This window comes from Myotis myotis, unplaced genomic scaffold, assembly GCF_014108235.1.
Source record: "Myotis myotis isolate mMyoMyo1 unplaced genomic scaffold, mMyoMyo1.p scaffold_m19_p_12, whole genome shotgun sequence".
Lineage (NCBI taxonomy): Eukaryota > Metazoa > Chordata > Mammalia > Chiroptera > Vespertilionidae > Myotis > Myotis myotis.
Window position 1 is genome coordinate 7,313,831 of NW_023416316.1, and position 20,806 is coordinate 7,334,636.

The 20,806-nt window shown below is 40.3% G+C and overlaps 1 protein-coding gene across 6 annotated transcripts in view; it reads left to right on the forward strand.

The window, feature by feature from the left end:
* DENND1A (DENN domain containing 1A) overlaps positions 1 to 20,806 on the forward strand; it is a 465,276-nt gene that overhangs the window by 225,752 nt on the left and 218,718 nt on the right. For all 6 annotated transcript variants that reach the window (XM_036329707.1, XM_036329706.1, XM_036329703.1 and 3 more), the window contains 2 exons: positions 3,398 to 3,451; positions 14,627 to 14,737. In XM_036329707.1, coding sequence (XP_036185600.1) covers positions 3,398 to 3,451; positions 14,627 to 14,737 — 165 coding nt within the window. The remainder of the gene's footprint in view (positions 1 to 3,397; positions 3,452 to 14,626; positions 14,738 to 20,806) is intronic.

Here is a 20,806-nt window from a genome sequence, read left to right on the forward strand (position 1 = left end):
GTGTACATGCTGCATGTTCTGTAGTGTGCTAGGGTGGAAAATCCTCTGAACTATACAAATTGGGAGATTTCACTCCTCGTCGTAATTTTGCCCATGATCTGAGTCTTACGTGTGCTTCCATATTTCAGTTACTGGAATCTTCGAATTTCCTGAGTCAAACCCTTGTCACCACCTCCATCAGTATTCTCAGATGGACATGCTTTGGCCAGCTGTTGCTTATACAGGGGCTATTTCCCTTATGTTGTGGGGTCTGAATGTTTAAAAAATTTTGTCTTTTAGCTTCACTAGAACCAGGAACAGTATTGTCTTCAGTGGTTATTATCTTGGTATTTGCCCTCTTAAAGAAAATGGGCATATCTCATAGGGGTTTGGTTTTTTCATGATGATCAAATTGAAAGCAATATTATTGCCAATAACTAATAAAATATTATTTACTAAGTTCATCCTATATGCCAATTTCACAACAATTACAAATAGATATTAGCATTCTCATTTCATGGATGAGGCTTAGAGAGGAAAATGTTATGTGGTTAATTGTGAGAAGATTGGGGTTTTTCAAATCCAGGGCTAACCTTCCACTAGGCCAGTGATGGTGAACCTATGACATGCGTGTCAGAGGTGACATGCGAACTCATTTTTTTGGTTGATTTTTCTTTGTTAAATGGCATTTAAATATATAAAATAAATATCAAAAATATAAGTCTTTGTTTTACTATGGTTGCAAATATCAAAAAATTTCTATATGTGACACGGCACCAGAGTTAAGTTAGGGTTTTTCAAAATGCTGACACGCCGAGCTCAAAAGGTTCATCATCACTGCACTAGGCCGTAAGTGTTGAAAGAAAGGGAGAAAAGAAGGAAGGAAAAAGAGAATTAGTAGAGGTTTTTACTCACTTTAATAGAGCATGGGAAGGAAAGGAACCTTGTTGCAGAAATTCATGTAAGGAAGACTGTGGGGAAGATGAAGACATGAGCTTTAAACCTGCCTCACTGATCGCCGCTCAGCTAAGCCACCTTTGCCTTTGCCGCTGTCCCTTTGCCTAAACAGCTTGATCTCACCACTTCAGTCAGTAATGACATCCGACAGGTAGCTGTGGAGTAGCCTGGCTGGGTCACCAGATGCTGGGGGAGAAGGGCCACTCCTTCCCCTGAGTGGCTGCCAGGCCTCAAGGACAAACCATCGCAGAGGCAGGAGAAACTGCAGGGAGGGTGCAGCTGTTTCGTACCAGTGGTTTCTAGGAATGTTTTTGACCTCTGGTCGCAGCATTTCATGGGCGATGGAGCAAGACAGAATCTCAAAGGACAGCTTGGTGACTACTTGGTTTGGGAACTGCATTGGCTCACTAGTTACAATCCATTGCGTCTGTAAAAGCAGATTTTTTTTTCTTTCTTGTTCACAAGGAATTCCTTTCTCCATGTGGTATTTCTGATTTTGAAACACTAATTTCATCTAGATCAGAAAGCCTGAATTGTTGATAAAATGGCAATCCTGGATATTTTTTTGCTTTAGTCACAAGAAAATATTTCTGTGTGTCTGATACAGGTGATTGAGAAAAATGGAAATGTAAACTAGCAGTTGAGAGCAACAATCATGATTTTCTATTAAAAGATCATTTATGGAATTCTAGGCATTTCGCATATATAACATTATTCTTCACAACAGTTCTGAAGTAGATATTATGATTCAAAACCTGAGGCTATTAAGTGAAGTTGCTAAAAATCATATAGCTGTTAAGTGTCAGCTCTGTGGTCCCTGTTCTTTCCCCCTCACTGTGCCAACTACTACTTTATGACTCCAGCCACTTGTGGACATCCATTAATGAACATTTCCTGGGACTCCCTTCTAGCCATTTGGAATAGAAGTTGGTGTCAAATTTAACCTTGTATTTTACTTTCACTATTTTAATCCTTATTGTTAAATTGAATTAGTTGTTGACTAGTTTCCATGCTGCACAATCTCTGTTGTAATACTTCATAGGTAATATTTTGGCACAGACACACAGACTTTGGAAGAATGCATTGTGGAGGTTTTTTTTAAGTTATCTTTTTATAATTTGTTTTTATTATTTTAATTCAGGTGGCTTTAGCTCTAATTTGCATATAAAAAGCACAGGTAAAACAGCCTGTTGTAGTGGAAAGAGCACAGCTCTAATTATCCAGACCTGGTTTCAGTACTGGGTCTGTCACCTACAAGCCATGTGACCTTCACAGGTTACTTTCACCTCTCTAAGCCTTAATTTACCCATTTGCAATGTGAAGATAATTTCTATCTTAAAATTTGTTATAGAAATGAGAGTAATATTTCTAAAGTACTTGGCATAAAGCTTGCAATGTAGCAGGCATTAAATAAATGTCTGTTAAATATTAGACAAACAGCTCATAGTATTATTGTTGTCATTGTCATCTCAGTTGTCCCCTGTGCCTTTCATTTCAGGAAAGCTATCCAATTCATTTTTCTAGAGACCCACTTATTTTGCAATTACCCAAGATAGTGGGGCAGGAGGACTTCCTTAAATGTCACTTGGGGGTCCAGGTTTGAACTTAGGCCATGGCTAAGCCGACCTTCTCTGCATGTGACCTTTCCTGGCCTTTGTATAGTCCCCTCCTTAATTGATCGGCACTGGGCTCTCTCCATTCCTGCTTGCCATTGTCCTCTGAGTCTTTCATAGCAAGAGGAGGTATCATTAGTTCAGTCTGTTGTCATTTAACTCAGGGGCACACTCTTGTGACACACATGGCGATGCCTCCTTGAAAGTTCTTTGAACTGGTGAAGTTTTCAACTCTGCTGAGCTGGAGATTGCACTAGAAGTCCTGAGGCTTATTGGCAGAGCATGCGTAGTGAAGAGAAATCCTCCATTCTTAACCACCTAGAATAGTCTCAGTGCAGCCATCCTTCAGCTGGAGCTGTCCTTAACATCACTTGGGCCTTCGGGCAGATTTTGCCAGCAGCCTGTAGATGGATATAATCTCAGATGCTGAAATGAAATGGCAGATTTGGTTGGTAAAGACCATTGTTGAGTGAACCTAGTGATATCTGGTCCCCAGAGTCCACTTGCCTCATTGAACAATAAATTATGAAGCATGCAGCTTTCTTATGTTCAGAAACCTGCAAACATCATATGGGAATTTAGCCTTTAACCTCTTTGAGCTGTTCATTTGTATCTCCCAAAGTAGTTCATCTCTTTTAGAAAAGAACTCCATCTACCAAACTGATGATTTAATGCATCTGCCTTTAATCCAGCATTATCCAAAGAAAAGATTCTATAGACATTTCCAGTGAGTGAAATTGCTTCCACATCTGAGTAAGAAATTATCTTCAGATCATGTTCCTGACCTCTGAATAATGTGCTTGTTGCTTATTTTTGCAAAAATAAATAGCTTTTCTTTTCTTTTCTAGCATTCTTATTTTACTGTGCCTGATACCAGAGAACTTCCCAGCATACCTGAGAATGTGAGTACATAGGAGGAAAGAAATTAAATTTTTGTTTTTTGTAACTTATTTTTAAAAGAAAATAAAAGGATATATTTTCCCACTATAAAATAATGCATTATAAAGGCAAAAACAGGTAGAGAATATTTGAAAAGTTTAAAAACAAGGAGGGATTATTATATTTCTCAAAGGCAATCATCTATTAACCTGTTGATGTCTCGTTCTAGTCTTTTTAGAATGTATTTTTATATAGTTAAGATCAACTATTACATAAGCATTTTTCCATTTCATTCATAAGAATTATTTTTTATGGCTGCATATTATTCCATTTGCAATTTCCTCACTGTTGTGCATTTAAGTGATTTTGAGATTTTGTTGTTGTAAGTAAAATGTTTCCATATAAAGATTTCTTGAGTAGGATAAATTTACTCAAGTAGAATTACACTTCTACTATATTTCTATATTCACTTTTAAGAGAGTAAAAGAAAGCATTTGTGAGGATAAGTATAAGGACTCCTAGCCCCACTTCTTAAGGACTTAAAAGCAGTGAACTTGAATCTGAGGGAGCAGAGGTTAATGTTTGCATTCTGACAGGCTATGACATACCAAGCCTAGCCTTAAGACACATTTTCAAAATGTTTTACTCAGATTATAAATAGTGCTATGTAGAATTAAATATAAAATCAACACCACTTAGGCACTTGATTAATGTTTAATTGTGGCAAAATGTACATAAAATAAAATTTATCATTTTAACCATCCTTAAATGTATATTTCGTTGGTGTAAATACATTCACAGTGTTGTGCAACCATTACCAATATCTATCTCCTGCGCCTAATCATTTTTCCAACTGAAACTCTGTACTCATTAAACAATCCATTAAACAACAACTCTCTACTCCCCCCTTCATGCCAAGAGCCTGGCATATACTATTCTGTCTCCATGAATTTGACTACTCTAGGTACCTCATCTAAGTAGAATCATACAATATTTATCTTTTTGTGTTTGGCTTATTACATTTTGCATAATGCCTTTGTGGTTCGTTCATGTTGCAGCATGTGTCAGAATCCCCTTCTTTTATAAGGTTTTATAATCCATTGTATTTATATAGCATCCTACGTTTTGCTTATCCATCAGTGGACACGTGAGTTGTTTCTACCTTTTGGCTATTGTGAATAGTGCTACCATGAATATTGGTGTACAAACATCTGCTTAAGTCCCTATTTTCAATTCTTTGGGGTGTATACTTGATTACTTCTTTAAATTATTGGAATAAGTGGTATATTTCTCCATAATTACTATAGATTCACAGGAAGGAAATTCTTTTAAATGTTGTCTATAGAGCAGACAAATTATAAATGTTAAGTAATCAAGTTTAACTAGTGAAGTTTTGCTATTGTGGAGAATGAATCAGAGGCCTGGCTACTTGGGGTTCTTGGGGTGGGAGGTTCTTAAATATCAATATCAGAATCTTTTCTTCTATTTTTGGACTAGTCAGTTTTCTCATGCTGGAGAGTGTACATTCAATTACCAATGTTCTGGAAGCTGAGTGGGGGAAGTGGGTCATGGCATTTCAACATTTAGCGTGTATAACTTTATTTAACACCCCATTTTTTATTTAATGCCTTATTCCATGTTTTCAGCTATACCTGATGTCCCCCAAGCCTTTATGGTTTAGTTCCTTTAAAAAGTACATATTTATTCTTCCAGAGGGAAGCTTGAATGCCAGTTGACTATCTGAGTGAGCTGGGAAAGAAGAATCTTAGAATCAAATTATTCTTAATTTTATTGGCACCCTTCCCCTAGCTTTCAGGGGTCTGGTGCCTCAATTCCAGAACCTTTTTGGAGTTCTTTGGTGTGAGTTGGCCTTGATGCTTGCTGCCCTATTCCCTGTCCCCAGCCTTAGTATTGAGCCTTTTCTGGGCTACCAAGTCTCCTTTAGTTTTCAACCTCAGTTGGCACTCTCGACAGCTTGGGCCAAATAATTTTATTATTTTTATTTATTTTTCTATTGTTCTTAGAGAGGAAGGGAGAGGGGGGGAGAGAGAAACATCGATGTGAGAGCAAAACATCCATCGGCTGCCTCTTGCACACGCCCCTTCCCCCTACCAGGGATTGAGCCCATGACATGGGCATGTGCCCTGACTGGGAATCAAACCCAGGACGACACCCAACCAACTGAACCACATCAGCCAGGACAGGCAAATAATTTTTGTTGTGTGGGATTGTCCTTGTACATTTGGGGATGTTTAGGAGCATTTATGGGCTCTATCCACTATATGAGGAGAGCACACCCCTCAGCTATAACAACCAAAAATGTCCCCAGATATTGCCAAATGTCCCCTGGGGGCAAATGACCCAAGTTGAGAACCGTTCCTTCAGTAACATCTGCTTTCTGGCTTCCAAAAACTTGACATCTTTCTTCCATTACTGTCTTTTCTCTAGTGTTGGTTTTCTTTGGGGGGGCGGGGAGGGGTATGTCTTTTAAAATTATTTTACTGCGACTTTTCAGGGATAGGAGGGCATATGGTATCATGTGAGAGAAAAGACAAATATTTACCATATTTTACTTAAAATCCCCACAGTATTTTAACTATGCTTCCCCTACTAATAGACATTTAGATTGTTTCTAATGTTTTGATGTTAGAGTAACAACTATTGCCCAGGTTAGGTTTTTCTTTAATTTTTTTAATTTTAAGGACTGAGAACATTTAAAGCACCTGAAAATTCTGATAACTTATTAATTTTCAAAACCACAATTATGAGATTAGAAATAGCTTAGAGAAAAAACAACCCTGTCTTTTTCATAGCCCCACCTCCAATTCCTGTCTGTACTGTATGCCACCTCCCCTGTCCCCACCACTTTAAAAAATTTGCATTCTTTCTGCTGTTTTTGCCACTAATGAACCAATGCATGACCCATTGTCCATTAAATCCTCTTTTGCAAACCAGTAAAAGGCTGGCCTTGTTTATTTCTAAGCAGGAATGAAAACAGTCTGCCAGACTTCTAACATACATGGTCCCATTTAAATCCTTCCAGCTTCTCTGTGAGAGGTAGACGTGAGCCCCATTGTACATATAGGGACCCCGGGCTCACAGACCTGAGGTTACTAGCCCAAGGCCTGCTCCTAAGTAGGGTTCAGTGACCTAGGTTTGTTAGAACCAAAGCATTTTATTTCCATTATACCCACCCATCTGGCTTCCCTACAGTTGACTTTTGATATTCATGAGGAAAAAGGAAACAATGATTTTTCGTAGCTCAGATATGAAATGAAGCAGGCGAGCTTTTTCTCTAAGGAGAATCTAAACTTTTGTAGGACCAATTTGTGTGATTTTTTATATAGAGTCACTATTGAGCTCCAACCATGTTGAAATTTGCATTTTAATCTCTTGGTGATTTTTCAAGGATTAATTTAAAATGACTAAATTGCTGCATTGCAAATTGAAACAAGCAATAACAGTGGGGTTGTTAATACGATGTAGTATGCTGTAGTGGAAAGAACATGAGTTTTGGAGACAGCCAGACACTGGGCTCCACCACTCTGGGGCCTTGGGCTACTTACTTCTATTCTCTGAGCCTTGGTATTCTTATCTAATAAAGAAAAATGGAAGAACAAGTGAAGTATTAAATGTAAAATTCCAAGTTCAATGCCTGGTACAACAAGATGCTGCTTTTGAGGGTTCTTTTCTTTCCCTTCTTTCCTTGGCTTTCCTGGAATTCTTGAGATCTGAGTTGTGGCTAAGGGCTAGAGAGCATTACTTCTTATATCTTGTGTTTTCTAGGTTTTTGCTGACATTCTTGTTTGTGAAGACCAGTGCTTTTCCTTTCATGAAGTTTGTATTTGGCCACAAAAGTCTCTTAGCAGGCACCATTGACACCAGAATTTGTGAAGCTTGGGAATGGAGTCTAGGACTTCAGTGCCTGTTATATGGGGAGGTGGCTGTAAACATTGATTGATTATCTTCTCTAAGGGACATAATGAACTTTAGCGACTAAGCAAAGAAAATGGTAAAAAGAACTTTGGGACATGGAACTTAATTCTGTCTTTAGACGATCATATTCTTCTGGACAGCTTAGAGAAAAGTTCACAAGAAATTAAGGAGCTCATACCCACTATGGGTCAGATCAGACATTGTGTGTTATACCATGAAACCTTCACAGCAGCCAAGTGGTGTGGTTGTTCTCCCTGAAAAGCTTTGAAGAGGAAATGAAGGTCAGAGAAGAACGTTGCCGCTAGTCACCCAGCCAGTAAATGCTAAAACCGAGATTCACACTCAGTCTGATCCCGGCACTGAGATGCTGCTGGGTCCTGGACCTCCCGCTCCATAGTTCCCTATACCCTTCTAAGAAATCACTCATCATAAGTAATTAATTATGCGAATCTTTGTTCAATATACTCTTTCCTTCCTGAGGACAGGCATCAGGATTTTTCCATCTCTGCATCTCCATAATTAGCACTGAATGTAGAACACACAGTAGATGCTCATATATATTTATGGAATGAATGAATGAACAATGCAGCCACCCTCAGGAGAAGGAAAAATAATAGTTTCTCCTGGCTTTTGGGCCATTGTGTCTACAAGACATTAATGAAAAGCAAAAGTAGAGAATTAATTTTTTCTACTCTCAGATGCCTGTTGAAGTTAATTCTCATTATTTCTTCATTTTTTTGTAAAAATATTTTCTTCCTTTTTACTGAAGAACGATCACAATGTAATTGTTCACCAGGGTTTTCTCTATCAAGATAACAGATGTAGGAGTGAATTTTATACAGGTAATAATTAAATGAGCATAAATCTTTATAAATTTTAAACAGTTGACCTGCATTAAAAAAGTCACAGATCATGAACGGATATGTAGTAAAAATTAAATTGTAAACTGGCTGGAGAAGAGATTTTTTTTTTTAATGGCCAGGTTTTGAAGTGTACTTTTGATTAATGGGTAAGCATATAGACCGTCATTTGGAATATTAAACAAACCTGTCTTAATTATCTGACCAGTGTCATACCAACTGGTTAATGATGCAAGAAAAGCATTTAGAATGGACAGTTACATATAACATTGCCCAGACTCTACTTTGTCAAAAGATGCACCGTGATATAGAAAAGATGTATGAACTTGTGGTGACTTTCACAAATAAAGTTGGGGTGGTAGTAGAAGACCTATAATCAAGTACCGAGATTATAGAGAATTCCATTGTTGCTCTTAAGAGCTATCAGGTAATTGTTTATTCTAATGGTTTTTCCATTCACTCAAAGGGATAAAAGTTGACCTAGGGGTAAACTCTGCTTTCTTTCCTATTATGTACTTACTTTGCTTATGTAAATTTGTGGGATTCTTTCTCCGACAGCTTATTTTAGAATCCAAATTTATAATTCCCTTTTAAGGATCCCATACAATTAAGGGAACCTAAATTCTTCTTTAAAAAAAAAGTCAATTGAGGGTTTTAAAGGTTTACATTATGGTAAAATAATCTGAGCTGGAGTTATTTCAGGAAATAAGACCCACTGTCAAAACCAAGCCTCCTGCCTTAGAAGCCTCTTCCAGACACAGTACAGTAAGTCTTTATCATCTATACTGTGTATGAAGCTGAAAGTCACAAAGACTAATGAAATGACAGACCGTGGGGCGGACTAGCATCTGTTCCAAAGCTCCAAGGAGTACCCAGCTTAGAGTCGGTTCTTTGGTTTGGGGATTATCTCATTTCCCTAAGGTATTGAACGTAAGACGCTTTTTCTTTAAGCCCCACTGTATCAGCCCTTTCTACCTCCCCTTCCACCCCCCTCCTGCTTCCTGACCCCGGGTGTGGATCACAGTGAGCCTGAAGTCCCCAGCCACCTGGATCAGCACAGGAGCCAGCAGGGACAGTTAGATGCAGGCAGCCATTATGGGTCTTCTCCTGGGGGAAGTGGGGTTTTGTCAGGTGACTTTCCTTCCTCTTTATCTGGATTTAGAGGCACAGAGGATTCGAGAGAGAAGGGATTGTCACCACTGTTTCTTTGTGGAGATGAGAAATGAAAGCTGGGAGAACCTAAGGAGCTTGTGCTGCACATGTCTGTTCTGAAACTCACCTTCCAGGCTGCTGTGCCCCTGTTAACCAGAAACCTTCCAACTTTGTATCCCTGATACCCAACCTCACAGAATGGGACCGTAATAAATTCTAGCTAATGGAAAAATGCTCAGAAGGACATAACAGTAGATGTAACTGAAATAATGCTTAACTCCATGATTAACAAAGGACTGTCCTTAACCCTAAAAACATAATGGCACTGAGAATACTCAGCTGTTTTGAACATTGGCACTGGGAAATAGTCCCTCTAAGCAAGGAGAAGTAATTGTCAGGGAATAAAGGGGGTGGTTACTTAGGCTTAGCCATGACAGCATTGTAATCCAAGACACTACATTGTAATCCATCATCATTCTTGACAGGATTGATGGATCTTTAGAAGGAGGATTGATCCTTCATTAACTAAGTAGATTCGCCTTTAAAAAAACTGTTTTGGGGGGAAAAAACGGGAGGGGGGGAAACCCAACTGTTTGGGCAAGTGGACAGATGTGGTGCAGTCATCCAGATTCTTTCTCCCACCCTGTTTCCCAAGTCTAATTCATTGTCCAGTCCTGTAATTCCTCTTTACAGAAATCCATCCCATCCACATCCAAAGCTTTCATCTAAATAGTTTGTTTGTTTTATTCATTCTTTCCTGGAATGTGGCGTAGCTGTTAACCGATCGCCCTATCTCCCGCTTGCCCTCTCCTGTGCATTCTCCACAGGACCTGTTGGAAGATCTTTCCAACACACAGATGTGATTGTGCCATGATCCTTGAGCAGCTCCCGCAGGATCTGGGCCCAGCTCCCCTACCCCAGCACAGCCCCTGTCCTGCACTGTACTCCTTGCCTTTGCCTCCGCCTTGAATATGCTTCTCCCTGTCCCCCGAGTGAACTCCTGGTGGGAGGCCCCAACCAGATATCCTCTCTGACAAGTCTTCCCCAGCCTTCTCCCCAGATCCGCCCAGCAGAGCTGAATCTGCCCTTCTTAGCCAGCCCTGGAACCGTGCAGCCTGGACCACAGGACTTTGTCCGCTGGGTTTCTGGGTTCCATGTCACTCCCATCCCCAAACTATGCACCTGGAAAACGGGGATTATGTTTAGTGCATCTCTGCTAAGTCCAGCTCCCAGGGTGGTACTAAACACAGAGTGGGAGTTAAATAAGTGTTTGTTGATTGGCAGGTTATAGAGACAGGAATGTGAGGTTGAAGACTCAGTTCCACTGACACGAAGTGCTGGGAGAGTAGCACACCTTGTGTTTTTATAAATATAAGCTCACGTAGGTTTTGACTGCAATTTTGACCTGGACAGTTTGTCATGGAAGCCCCTCTTCTTATTCCCCATTCCCCACACGCCTATCTTCTCCATCTGAGACATACAGTTGACCTGTTTGTGAAATGAGCACCTGCTTCTGTGTACAGTCTCTCCCCACTGCCCACTATCGGGTGAACAAACTACCTGTTTCCTTACACTTTTAATAAATGTAGCCACGGATACCCTTAAAAGGCCCTACCCACACTCCCTGGCTATTTTATCTGACTGTGAACGCCAGTGTCAATTCTTTTTCTGTGGGCCCTTCACCATTACTAAGTAATTGATCACTTCATCCAACTCAGACCCAGGTTTTCTGAAGTTAAATGCTTTGTTCTTCCTGATACACCACCTGTCCCTCTCCCAGGCTGGTGTGTTTCCTCCTATACCGCACTGCTCACACTTGAACTCCGGAGCAGTGGTCTTCAGGCAGGTGCTTTCTCCAGTCATTGATTCGTTCCTGCATCAAACTGCTAGATTGTGGATATGTCATCTTACCCAGAGGGACCTCAGTCTACTGACTAATTACACTAGCGCTCCAATCAAACAGTAACAAACTGTAAGATAAGTACCTGTTTTTATTATAAGATAGAGACAAATTGCCATTGAAGCACAAAGGGAAATTTGACAAATGAGGAGTCGAGGAAGCCTTCCAGGAGGAGGTGACATTTCAGCTGGGTCTTGGAAAGTAAGTGGGAAGAGAAAAGCATTCTAGGCAAAGGAAAGAAGTAAAGGCCTGGGGTGTGAAAAGGCAGGGCAAGTCTCAGAAGTTGAGGGTTGGTGTGCCTTACACTGCTGGATGCTTTAAGACATGGGGAAGGAGTCCCCCTCTCCAAGGGGTTTTCTTCTGAGACGAAGCTGGGTAGGAACTGCGAGTGCCCCACTGTAGCTGCCTCCAAAGCCCACCTCCCCCCCCCACCCCAGGTGCTCCCATGGCCAAGTGAGGTTCCCGGGGCTGTTGCCACTCCCACTCCCACCCACTCCCACCGCCTAGGCAGTGGCATCCCAAAAGGAAGGAGGCAGGGGAGGAAGCAGATAAGAAAGACAGCTTCTGTTTAGACACAAATATCTTGGTAATCAGCACAGATGGGATGAGAATACCAAAAAAAGTACATGACAGTTTAGAGAGAATTTGGCTAAATGTTACATATTTTTAACATACCTGTGTAGAGTTTTTGGAACAGGCACCTGAATCTCTCAGAGCATGATAATTGGGCCTTGGGGTTATACCCCCACCAAGTGACGTTTTTACTTCAGAGATGTTCCCTTCCCTATCCACAAAAGTGTCCTTGTGATTTTTTTTCTCCCACCAAAATAAGGCGCAGGACTTGTCTCTGACGCTGTGTCTCCTTATTTGGACGGCAAGCTGTGTAACATATTTCTCCCCAGCGTGAAGCTCCTTGGCAGACTCTCGAGGCCACGTTTTGGTGGCTTCAGAGTTATCTTTGGATCTGTCAAAAGTGCTAATGGGCTTTCTGGCCTTCTTTAAGCTCCTCATTTCTATTTTCTTTTTACTTCCATCCTCTCCTAAAAGAAAAATGCATGTAATTCATCAGCAGTTAAGCATTTTGCTGAAATACTCAGCTGAGGGCCTTGTATTTTTGTTTGCGAGAATAGCTCTGCCATGTCACTGTCTCCAGAACAAACCTCACCCTGACATCATTAGCTCAGCACTCCTCAGTCCACTGAGCAAGAGATAAGCTCCTTGACTAACTCAGACTGCCTTTCTTTTTTGTTTTATTTGGCTTTTCAGGTTTGTAAAAGGCAGGTTGGTGTGATGGTAGGAGCAAGTGTTCTGGCTACAGGAAATCTGATTTTGAAACATAGCCCTTTCTAACTAGGTGACCTTTGGAAAACTACTAAATCTTCCTGAGACTCAGTTTTCCCATCTGTAAAATAGAGATAATAATGCCTTCTCGGGGTTTTGGAGAAGATTAGAGAGAACCAAGGTAAAGTGCCTATTGTCTGGCACATAGGGATTTTTTTTTCTCTTTCTTTAGGCATAGTTTATGCTATGCTTTTTTTCCCCCTGAATACAACTTTACCTGTTATTGTAATGGTATAAAAGAAGAGCATAGCCCCGGTTGTCATTCCATACACCAGAGCATCATCCCATACACTGGAGAGTGGCAGGCTTGGTCCCCTGTCTCGTACCAGCGGCAATGATCTCTCTCCCTCTCTCTCATTTTCTCTCTCACTCTCCCCCTAAAATCAATGAACAAATCCTTAGGTGAGGATAAAAAAATTATAAAAAATAAAAAAGAATAGCACAGGTTTAGAGACAAGCCCACCTTAGACTGAATAATGCCTCATCTGCCTACTGTCTAACCTTGACCAAATTACTTCACTTTCTCTGTGCCTGTTTTCCTATCTGTGTGAAGAGATCATAATGCCTGTTCAAGGAGTTGTTTCAAGATTAAGTGAAATAATATATGTAAAGCCTTGTATGTTGTAGAAGTTTAAAGTACTTACGTGGGACAGTGTAATGTAAGGAACAGCAAATGGGCTATGGAGTTGGATCTGAGTCCAAATTCTGACTCCCAGTTACTGGGTCTCTCCCAGACTTACTTTATCTATATATTGGAAAGAATAATACCTCAGTGGGTTTCTACGAAGATTGCATAAGATTATAGATACACGGTACCTGATATGGTGCTTAGTACTTGGTAGGTAGTCAGTGTATGGAGCTATTAATTCACTATTTATAAAGGTCGATGGTTAACCTGGTACTCCAATCAAACAATAATAAATTGTAAGATAAGTGCCTGTTTTATTCCCAATCCCTACATAATATTGTCAAAAAGTACTTTATGCTATTTTGCATATAAAATCCACCTGGTTTACTTGAATTTATGGGTTATAGATCTTTCATTATTATAAATTGCAACCCTTGGCAATAGTGTTCCTTCCTTCCCCACGTCCTTCATTTTCAGAGGATTATATTGTGTGGCATTGAAAAGCTGTAACATTGAAGAAATTAGCATATTTATGTGTATTATTAAAGTCAGGTGGGTATAGAAAGGGTTGCAGAAATGAAACACATTACAGTTCTTCTGAAATCTGAAGAGCACCAATCCATAGTATTAATTAAAGGAATGAAGCCGAGGCTACAGACAAAAGCTAGTTAAAACACTGCTTTGTCACAACTTGCTGCTGCTTGCCTTTGATTTTTTTTCTTTTTGAGTGAAATACCTGGAAATTGTAAATCTTCTAAATTATTTTCATTCCAGCCAAGTCATTTTAGAGAATGTAAACTGTGGAGGAGGGGGACACCAGCCGTGATGACAAGAGAGGAGCATGCTGGCCTTTGTGGGTGGGATCTGTTGGACAGAAACGGGTTCGACCAAAAGCATTTTGGTCCCTGGGTACTTTGTTTTGCTGAGACGTGTGGCACATTGCATTGGGAAAATTCTAGGATCTGGGGTCAAGATCTGAGTTGCAGTCCTGGCTTCATTGCTTACTAGACTTTTTGATCTTGGCATCTCTCTGAGCCTTGGTTTCCTCATTTGGAAGGTTGCAGACTTCCTGTCTTGCTTACCTTCAAGAACTTCTATGAAAAACAGCGCAGCACTGTGGATGACCTCATGTTGTAAACTGTAATCACCACACAGGTATACTTGCTCAGACTTCTGCGTCTCTAGCATCTCTTCCAGCTCTGCACTTCATGATTTTATACATGAATGGAATTCATACTTGGTCCTCAGGTACAAAGAATAGGGCAGGAGAAGAGGAGAGCATCCTTCCTGATTATTTTCTGTTTCTCATGCTTTTATTAGATACTGCTTGTAATAAGAACCAACAAAATAAGGCACAAACCTCCCTTCTTCTCTCTCCTAGAGAAATCTGACAGAATACTTTGTGGCTGTGGATGTAAACAACATGTTACATCTGTACGCCAGTATGCTCTACGAACGCCGGATACTCATCATTTGCAGCAAACTCAGCACTGTGAGTAGACAGTCTTGAGATGAGCTTTTTAATTATTGTATTTCAATTGAAGGATGTATTGGAAAGATTAAAGAAAATGTTAGAAAAAGAAATTGGCCACAGTCCCCTCAGATAGTAACATGTCATCTTCATTAATTATTCATGTCCCTTTACGGAGCCAATGCACATTTCATTTATTCTTAGAGTTTCACAATCAATTATAGTTTTCCATTTGATCTTGTGTTATGAACACTTTGCCTACTTCCACATAAGTGTCCATCATTGTCAGTTTTTACGTGTCTATATCTTATTCCGTTATACTGATGTGTCATCATTTATTAAATCTTTCTTCTCTTGGTGGCCATTTCAGTTGTTCATAGGTTAACCCTTTAGTAGGTAACCCTGCACTGAACATCTTTTGACTGCTTTTGACCACTCCTGAGTGGAATTGTGTGTATGTGTATGTGTGTAAGCATACATATACATACCTGCACACACTTCTTGGTCATGTATAGTAGGATACATATTCATAGCAGCATTTGTTTTTCTGTTTTAAACCTGGAGAGGGACCATATGGCCATTAACAGAGAACTGATAAATTGTGGTGTCATCATACAATGAAATACTATATCAGTGAAACAAACATCGTCAGCGTGATTGGGTCTCTAATACAGAATTTCAAGTAAAAGAAATGTGCTACAGAAGAGCATACAGTATGATTTCATTCATAAAAAGTTCAAGTAGGAAAAACTGAATGGTACATTATTTAGGGACACATACAAACTACAGTGGGGAGGAGAAATGATTAACACACATTTTAGGTAGTAGTTTCCTCAAAGGAAGTAAAAAGAGTATAATTGGGAAGAGGTGTACAGGGGACATCAAAACTATTGTTTTTTGTCTTGAGCTAGGATAGTGATCAGGAAACCTTTCTATAATGGGTCCAATAGTGAATATGATTCAAGGCCAGATGATCTTTGCTGCCACTACTGGACTCTGACCTTGTAGGTTACAATCAGTAAACTAGTGTCTGTGGCTGTGTTCCAATAAAGCTTTATTTACAAAGATACTGGCTGTATTTTGTCAACCAGTGAGTTAGGTGCTAGCTTTTGGAGTCTTATGTTTTTTTTCTTTTAAAAGATGCTTATTTGATATACATACTTTTGTATATGCACATATTTGAGAATTTTTGAAAAAATAAGATACTAAGCCCTCTTGTCATTAAACTTTACAATACTGGATAGAGACAAAGTAATTCTTGTACAAAGGCTAAGAATCAAAATTGCACAAGATTTTGCTGTGACAGTTTTATTTTTATTTTATTGATTTGAGAGAGAAAAGAGAGAAAGAGAAAGATATTGACCAATTTGTTGTTCCACCCATTTATGCATCATTGGTTAATTCTTGTAAGTGCCCCAACCATGGATTGAACCCGCAACCCTGGTGTATTGGGACAACACTCTACCCATCTGAGCTATCCGGCCAAGGCCTACTGTGACAATTTTAGAAACCAGAAGAGTCGAGTAGTGTCTTGAACTTCTAAGGGAAAATGATTTCTAACCTGAGATTTATATACTTATCTAATGGAAGTCTCAGAGGAGCATGGCAGGAGCCCATACCACACCTGTCAACCTCGTGGGTCTCTCCTCGTCCACTCTGCCTTCTCCACTGTGGATGAACTATCTGTCCTCTCTTGGGCCAACCACTCTGCTATCCACCTGACTTCATATAACAAGCAGTTTTCATGGCACTGTTGTGGGCACTGGGGATACAACAGTGAACAAAATAGGCAAAAATCTCTTCTCATTAAGTCTCGTAGGGAAGACCTTGAATAAACAAGGTAAGTTAAGTATATAGTATTCATAGTAGTATTTACAGTAGCGTAATGATAAGTGGTAAGGAGTAAAATAAAGCAGAGAAGGAGAGTGGATGGGGAGTGGTGAGGTGACAGGGACTGCAATTTTAGATAGATGGCCCAGGAGTGCCTGGTTGAGGAGGTCACACTGCAGTGTCCTTCTTCCTGACTGAAGGGCATTCCTCTCGCAGTCTGCATCAGTATGTTTTCTTTTCTTCTGGTGCATCTTATGAGCTTACTAATATGGTATAACTAGAGATCCAGTGCACGAATTCGTACATGGGTGGGGTCCCTTGGCCTGACCAGCCCCGATTGCTGCCAATTGGGCTGGCAGCTGGGGGGAGGGATTGCGGGAGGTTGGCCTGCTGCAGGAGGTTAGTGTGGGAGCGCACTGACCAGCAGGGGGAAGCTCCTGTGTTGAGCGTCTGCCCCCGGTGGTCAGTGTGTGTCATAGTTACCGGGTCGTAACCGTCACTTAGGCTTTTATAAATATAGCTTTCTCCTAAAGTTAACAGAACTTCCTTGATCCACATCTGCTTTACGTCATTTCTGTTTTCCCTTTTAGAGTAGAATTGCTCAAGAGAGTTATTTCACTTTACTGTCTAATTTCTCTCCCATTCTCTCCTCAGTATTCTATGGATTTAGCCCCCTCCTCTCCACTGAGACAGCTTTTGTTCAGGTCACCAAAGACCTCAGGTCAAGTAAAATTAAAATGAGTTAATACTAGCAAAGCTCTTAGAACAGAGTCTAGCATATAGTGTATGTATATGTTTATAATAATAACATCTATAATGGGAAGTCAGATATTGTTTAAAATTTTAAATCAAGAAATAAGGACATAAGTATTGTATGTGATTACTATGAATAAAGGATAAGGAATATCATGAGATGGTCTGTGGCTCTTCCGTATATGCCTTTCGTGCTTTCTCTTTCATTTCTAAGGCTATAAACATGTTACTTTGATTTTAAAACTTTTTGTAACAAATAGTTGATTCTTAACTGAGCTCTGCACTTTACTGATGGATGGTAGACACCTCTCTAGGGAGAGTGGCCTCCTTATATCTCACGTACAGTCATTGGCATCCTGATCAGCCAGGTGCATTTTTCCAGGGACAAAGCAGCTAAGTAGACATCAGTTTGAGCCAAGCCTTTGGACCTCTCCAATTTCAGAATCTTAACAGTTTTCTAATTGTTGCCTTTTAAAAAACGTCCTCAGTAGTGGCTTTTTATTACCTTTTTGATGAGAGGCAGAATACAAAGGCTACTTTAGCTGAGGTTTCTGAGGACCCTCTCGACAAATTGAGGGTCCTGTCATACCTTAACAAACCACATTTTTCTCCTTTTTTTTTTTTAAAGATGAAGGCTTAATGCTCCTCAAACCCATTAAACAGCTGAAAGATAAAAGCTGTCCAACACTCTAGAATGCCATTTTCTATAAAAATTACTCCTTCAGTAGAGACAAACCCAGCAATATTTAGTTCAGAGTCAGGTAATATTCATTTCTGGCTTTCTCGGTCAATAATGTGATAATTCTGTATAAGAAAAATGTAAGTTTTTGTTTTCTTTGCTCAGTTCATGTATATTGATTGTTTTCCTTTATAAATGATAAATAGGGAAAGCTTAACTAAATCTTGTTCTCTAATGTAAATACTTCAGTTGATTTCCTCTAGCACAAAGGCCTCATTTTTCTTCCAGATTCTCATATCTCGAGTTTAATTCACATTACTTTTTGGTAGCTCTTATGGATAGCAGGTGGGTGTAAAATAAGACCTTTATACAGATGATATGTAATTCCAACAGCCATCCTGGAAGGTTGATAATATCCCCTTTTAACAGCAAGGGACATGCAAATAAGTCATCATGAGTCAATGTTGGGGTGGAGACCTTGGCTTCGGACAAGGGACAAACAACCAGGAATTGCACATACAAAGGACTCTTAGCCCCTTCAACATGCTTGCCTCAGGGACCAGGTCATGTTTATTGGTTGCCACCTCTCAAACTATTGTCAGAATTTTTGTGTGCTGACTGTCACAAGGGCCAGAGACACATTGTTAAAAAATCTCTCCCACTGAGGGAATTTGAGAATCCTCAGAAAGAGCCAAAAAAATCTGATGGATAAGGTTGCTGGTTTGGGTAACAATATGTCCTGATTGTATAATAATTAGAGGAGCTTCTTTTGTAGTTTGTAAATAGGTCCAAGACTACCAAAGAGGTATGCTGGCAGCACCCACAGACTCAGCATGCAGAGCACCCTTGTTAGAGTCATCCTCTATATTTTATAGGGGAGGGCCTCAATTCTCCCCCATAGCCTTTTAAAATTCTTTAAAGTGAACCATTTTGAGCCACCTACTATGTGCCAGGCACTGTGTAATCACATTTTTTTCCATTAGCTCTTGCAACAACCCTAGGAACTACTTCTATTCTCTTTTGCAGATGAGAATATTGGCACTTGGGAAGTTGAAGTGCCTTGTCTAAGATGACCAGCAGTGGTGGAATTAAAACCCACTTCACTTGGCTCCAGCCCCCTTCTTACTACCTCATACAGCAGCCACCTTGGTAATTCCCCATTTGTCATATGTTCCCTTTGACACTTGTCCCCAGAGAAATATTCTCAGTATGATTCTGTTGACCCTGGATCTGAAATCACAGAAGGAATGTCAGCCTAGCCATTGCCTTTTAATGCACATCTAAGCTTTTTTCAGATTTAGTGAGCACTTCCTATGTGCCTGGCACCTCTCAGCACCAGGGAAACAGAAGGCTGATACGTGAATTTCTAATGGACACACTTACTCTGTTAACCAGAACCCCATTTCCTTGAGCACTGTTCAGATCCAACTCTGTCTATGTGGGGCTGGCCTCCGCTGTCTCCCAGCCCCACCGGTGCTGGTCCCTGCAGTGAGCACAGCCTGGGTGGGTCCCTGGATCTTACCTTCCCTGACTCACTGTGGCTACAGGGTTCCTGTGCTGCAGCTCCTGCCAGCCCTGGGATATCTGCCCAAATCGCTCCTCCCATAATTTAGGGCTACTGCAAGAAGTTTTAAAACTTAAGAACATCCAGTACATGATGACAAAGGCATATTTACTATTCCAGAAGAACATATATTTGTTTTATTCAGCAAGTGCTTTTTAAAACAAGTTCTTAGAAAAGAAGCACAATTTAGTGGTAAGACTATGACCTAATTAATTGAGCCTCCACACCTAAGTATTTGAAAAGAATTATTACTTTTCTGCTTGTCTGATAGCACCCCATTTGGGGAGGGGGGGGGGAACTAAACTGGTGTCTTTTCCCTGTCAGTTTCTTCCTAAGTATTAGCCCTAGAGAATGTGGGTTTTGGGTAGGCCCTGGACACTGATGGCCTGGAGAGTGGTGGGCGATAATTCTGTCTTCCCACCAGCACCCTCAGGTCTAGCTCTTAGTAGATGCTTCTGTGTTAGTGTGAAGGGATGGGTACCCACTCCCCTTTCTGTTTGCCCACTCCCACCAACAGCTTCCATTGTCTTAGCACCACCTGATCTTGTGACCTAAGAAAGCCAGTTTGTGAACCTGCAAGTTTTTCAGATTTAGCTTCATGTTCACTTCTCTGCCGGTGATCTCCACCTGGTCGTGACCATGCCAGCCTGAGTAAGGTTTAGGCACCTGAATGATGTGTGTAGAGCTTTCCTAGCTGCTCTGGCCTAGAAAGAACTAGTCCTGCTTGCCTGTCTGCAGCCCTTGAAGCAGAGATGAGAGTGGCAGCTTAAGAAGGCTTGAAACACTGGACCAGAGCCAAGGCCTCTTTGCCTGCACACTCCACTCTGCATGTTCCAGCCGTAGGAACAAACTGCATTATTTTGTTTCAAACTGTGCTCAAGGGAAGCCAAGACCTTGTAACTGGAAACTTACCAAACAGAGGATTCTAAGACTAAATTTAGTGTTCTATTTAAAAAATAAAATAAGTTGAACATTTTGTTTGTTCATCTTTTATATGTTAAAAAAAAAACAGAGAGATTAACCTAGTTCATACTAGCAACCTAAGAAGAGTATTCAGAGTGAGAAGGAAACTAATCCTTTTGGTGAAGAGGGAAAGCCTTAACAAAATGTAATGAAGTGGCATGAAATATAGACTCTGCAGCCAAACTTCCCAATAGGATAGCCTCTCTAATCGCCATCATATAAAATTTTATTGTGGCTCAGAGAATATTAAAAACTGTTAAAAATAAATGAATGGAACTTCCATTGGCAGGAAGTAGGAGGA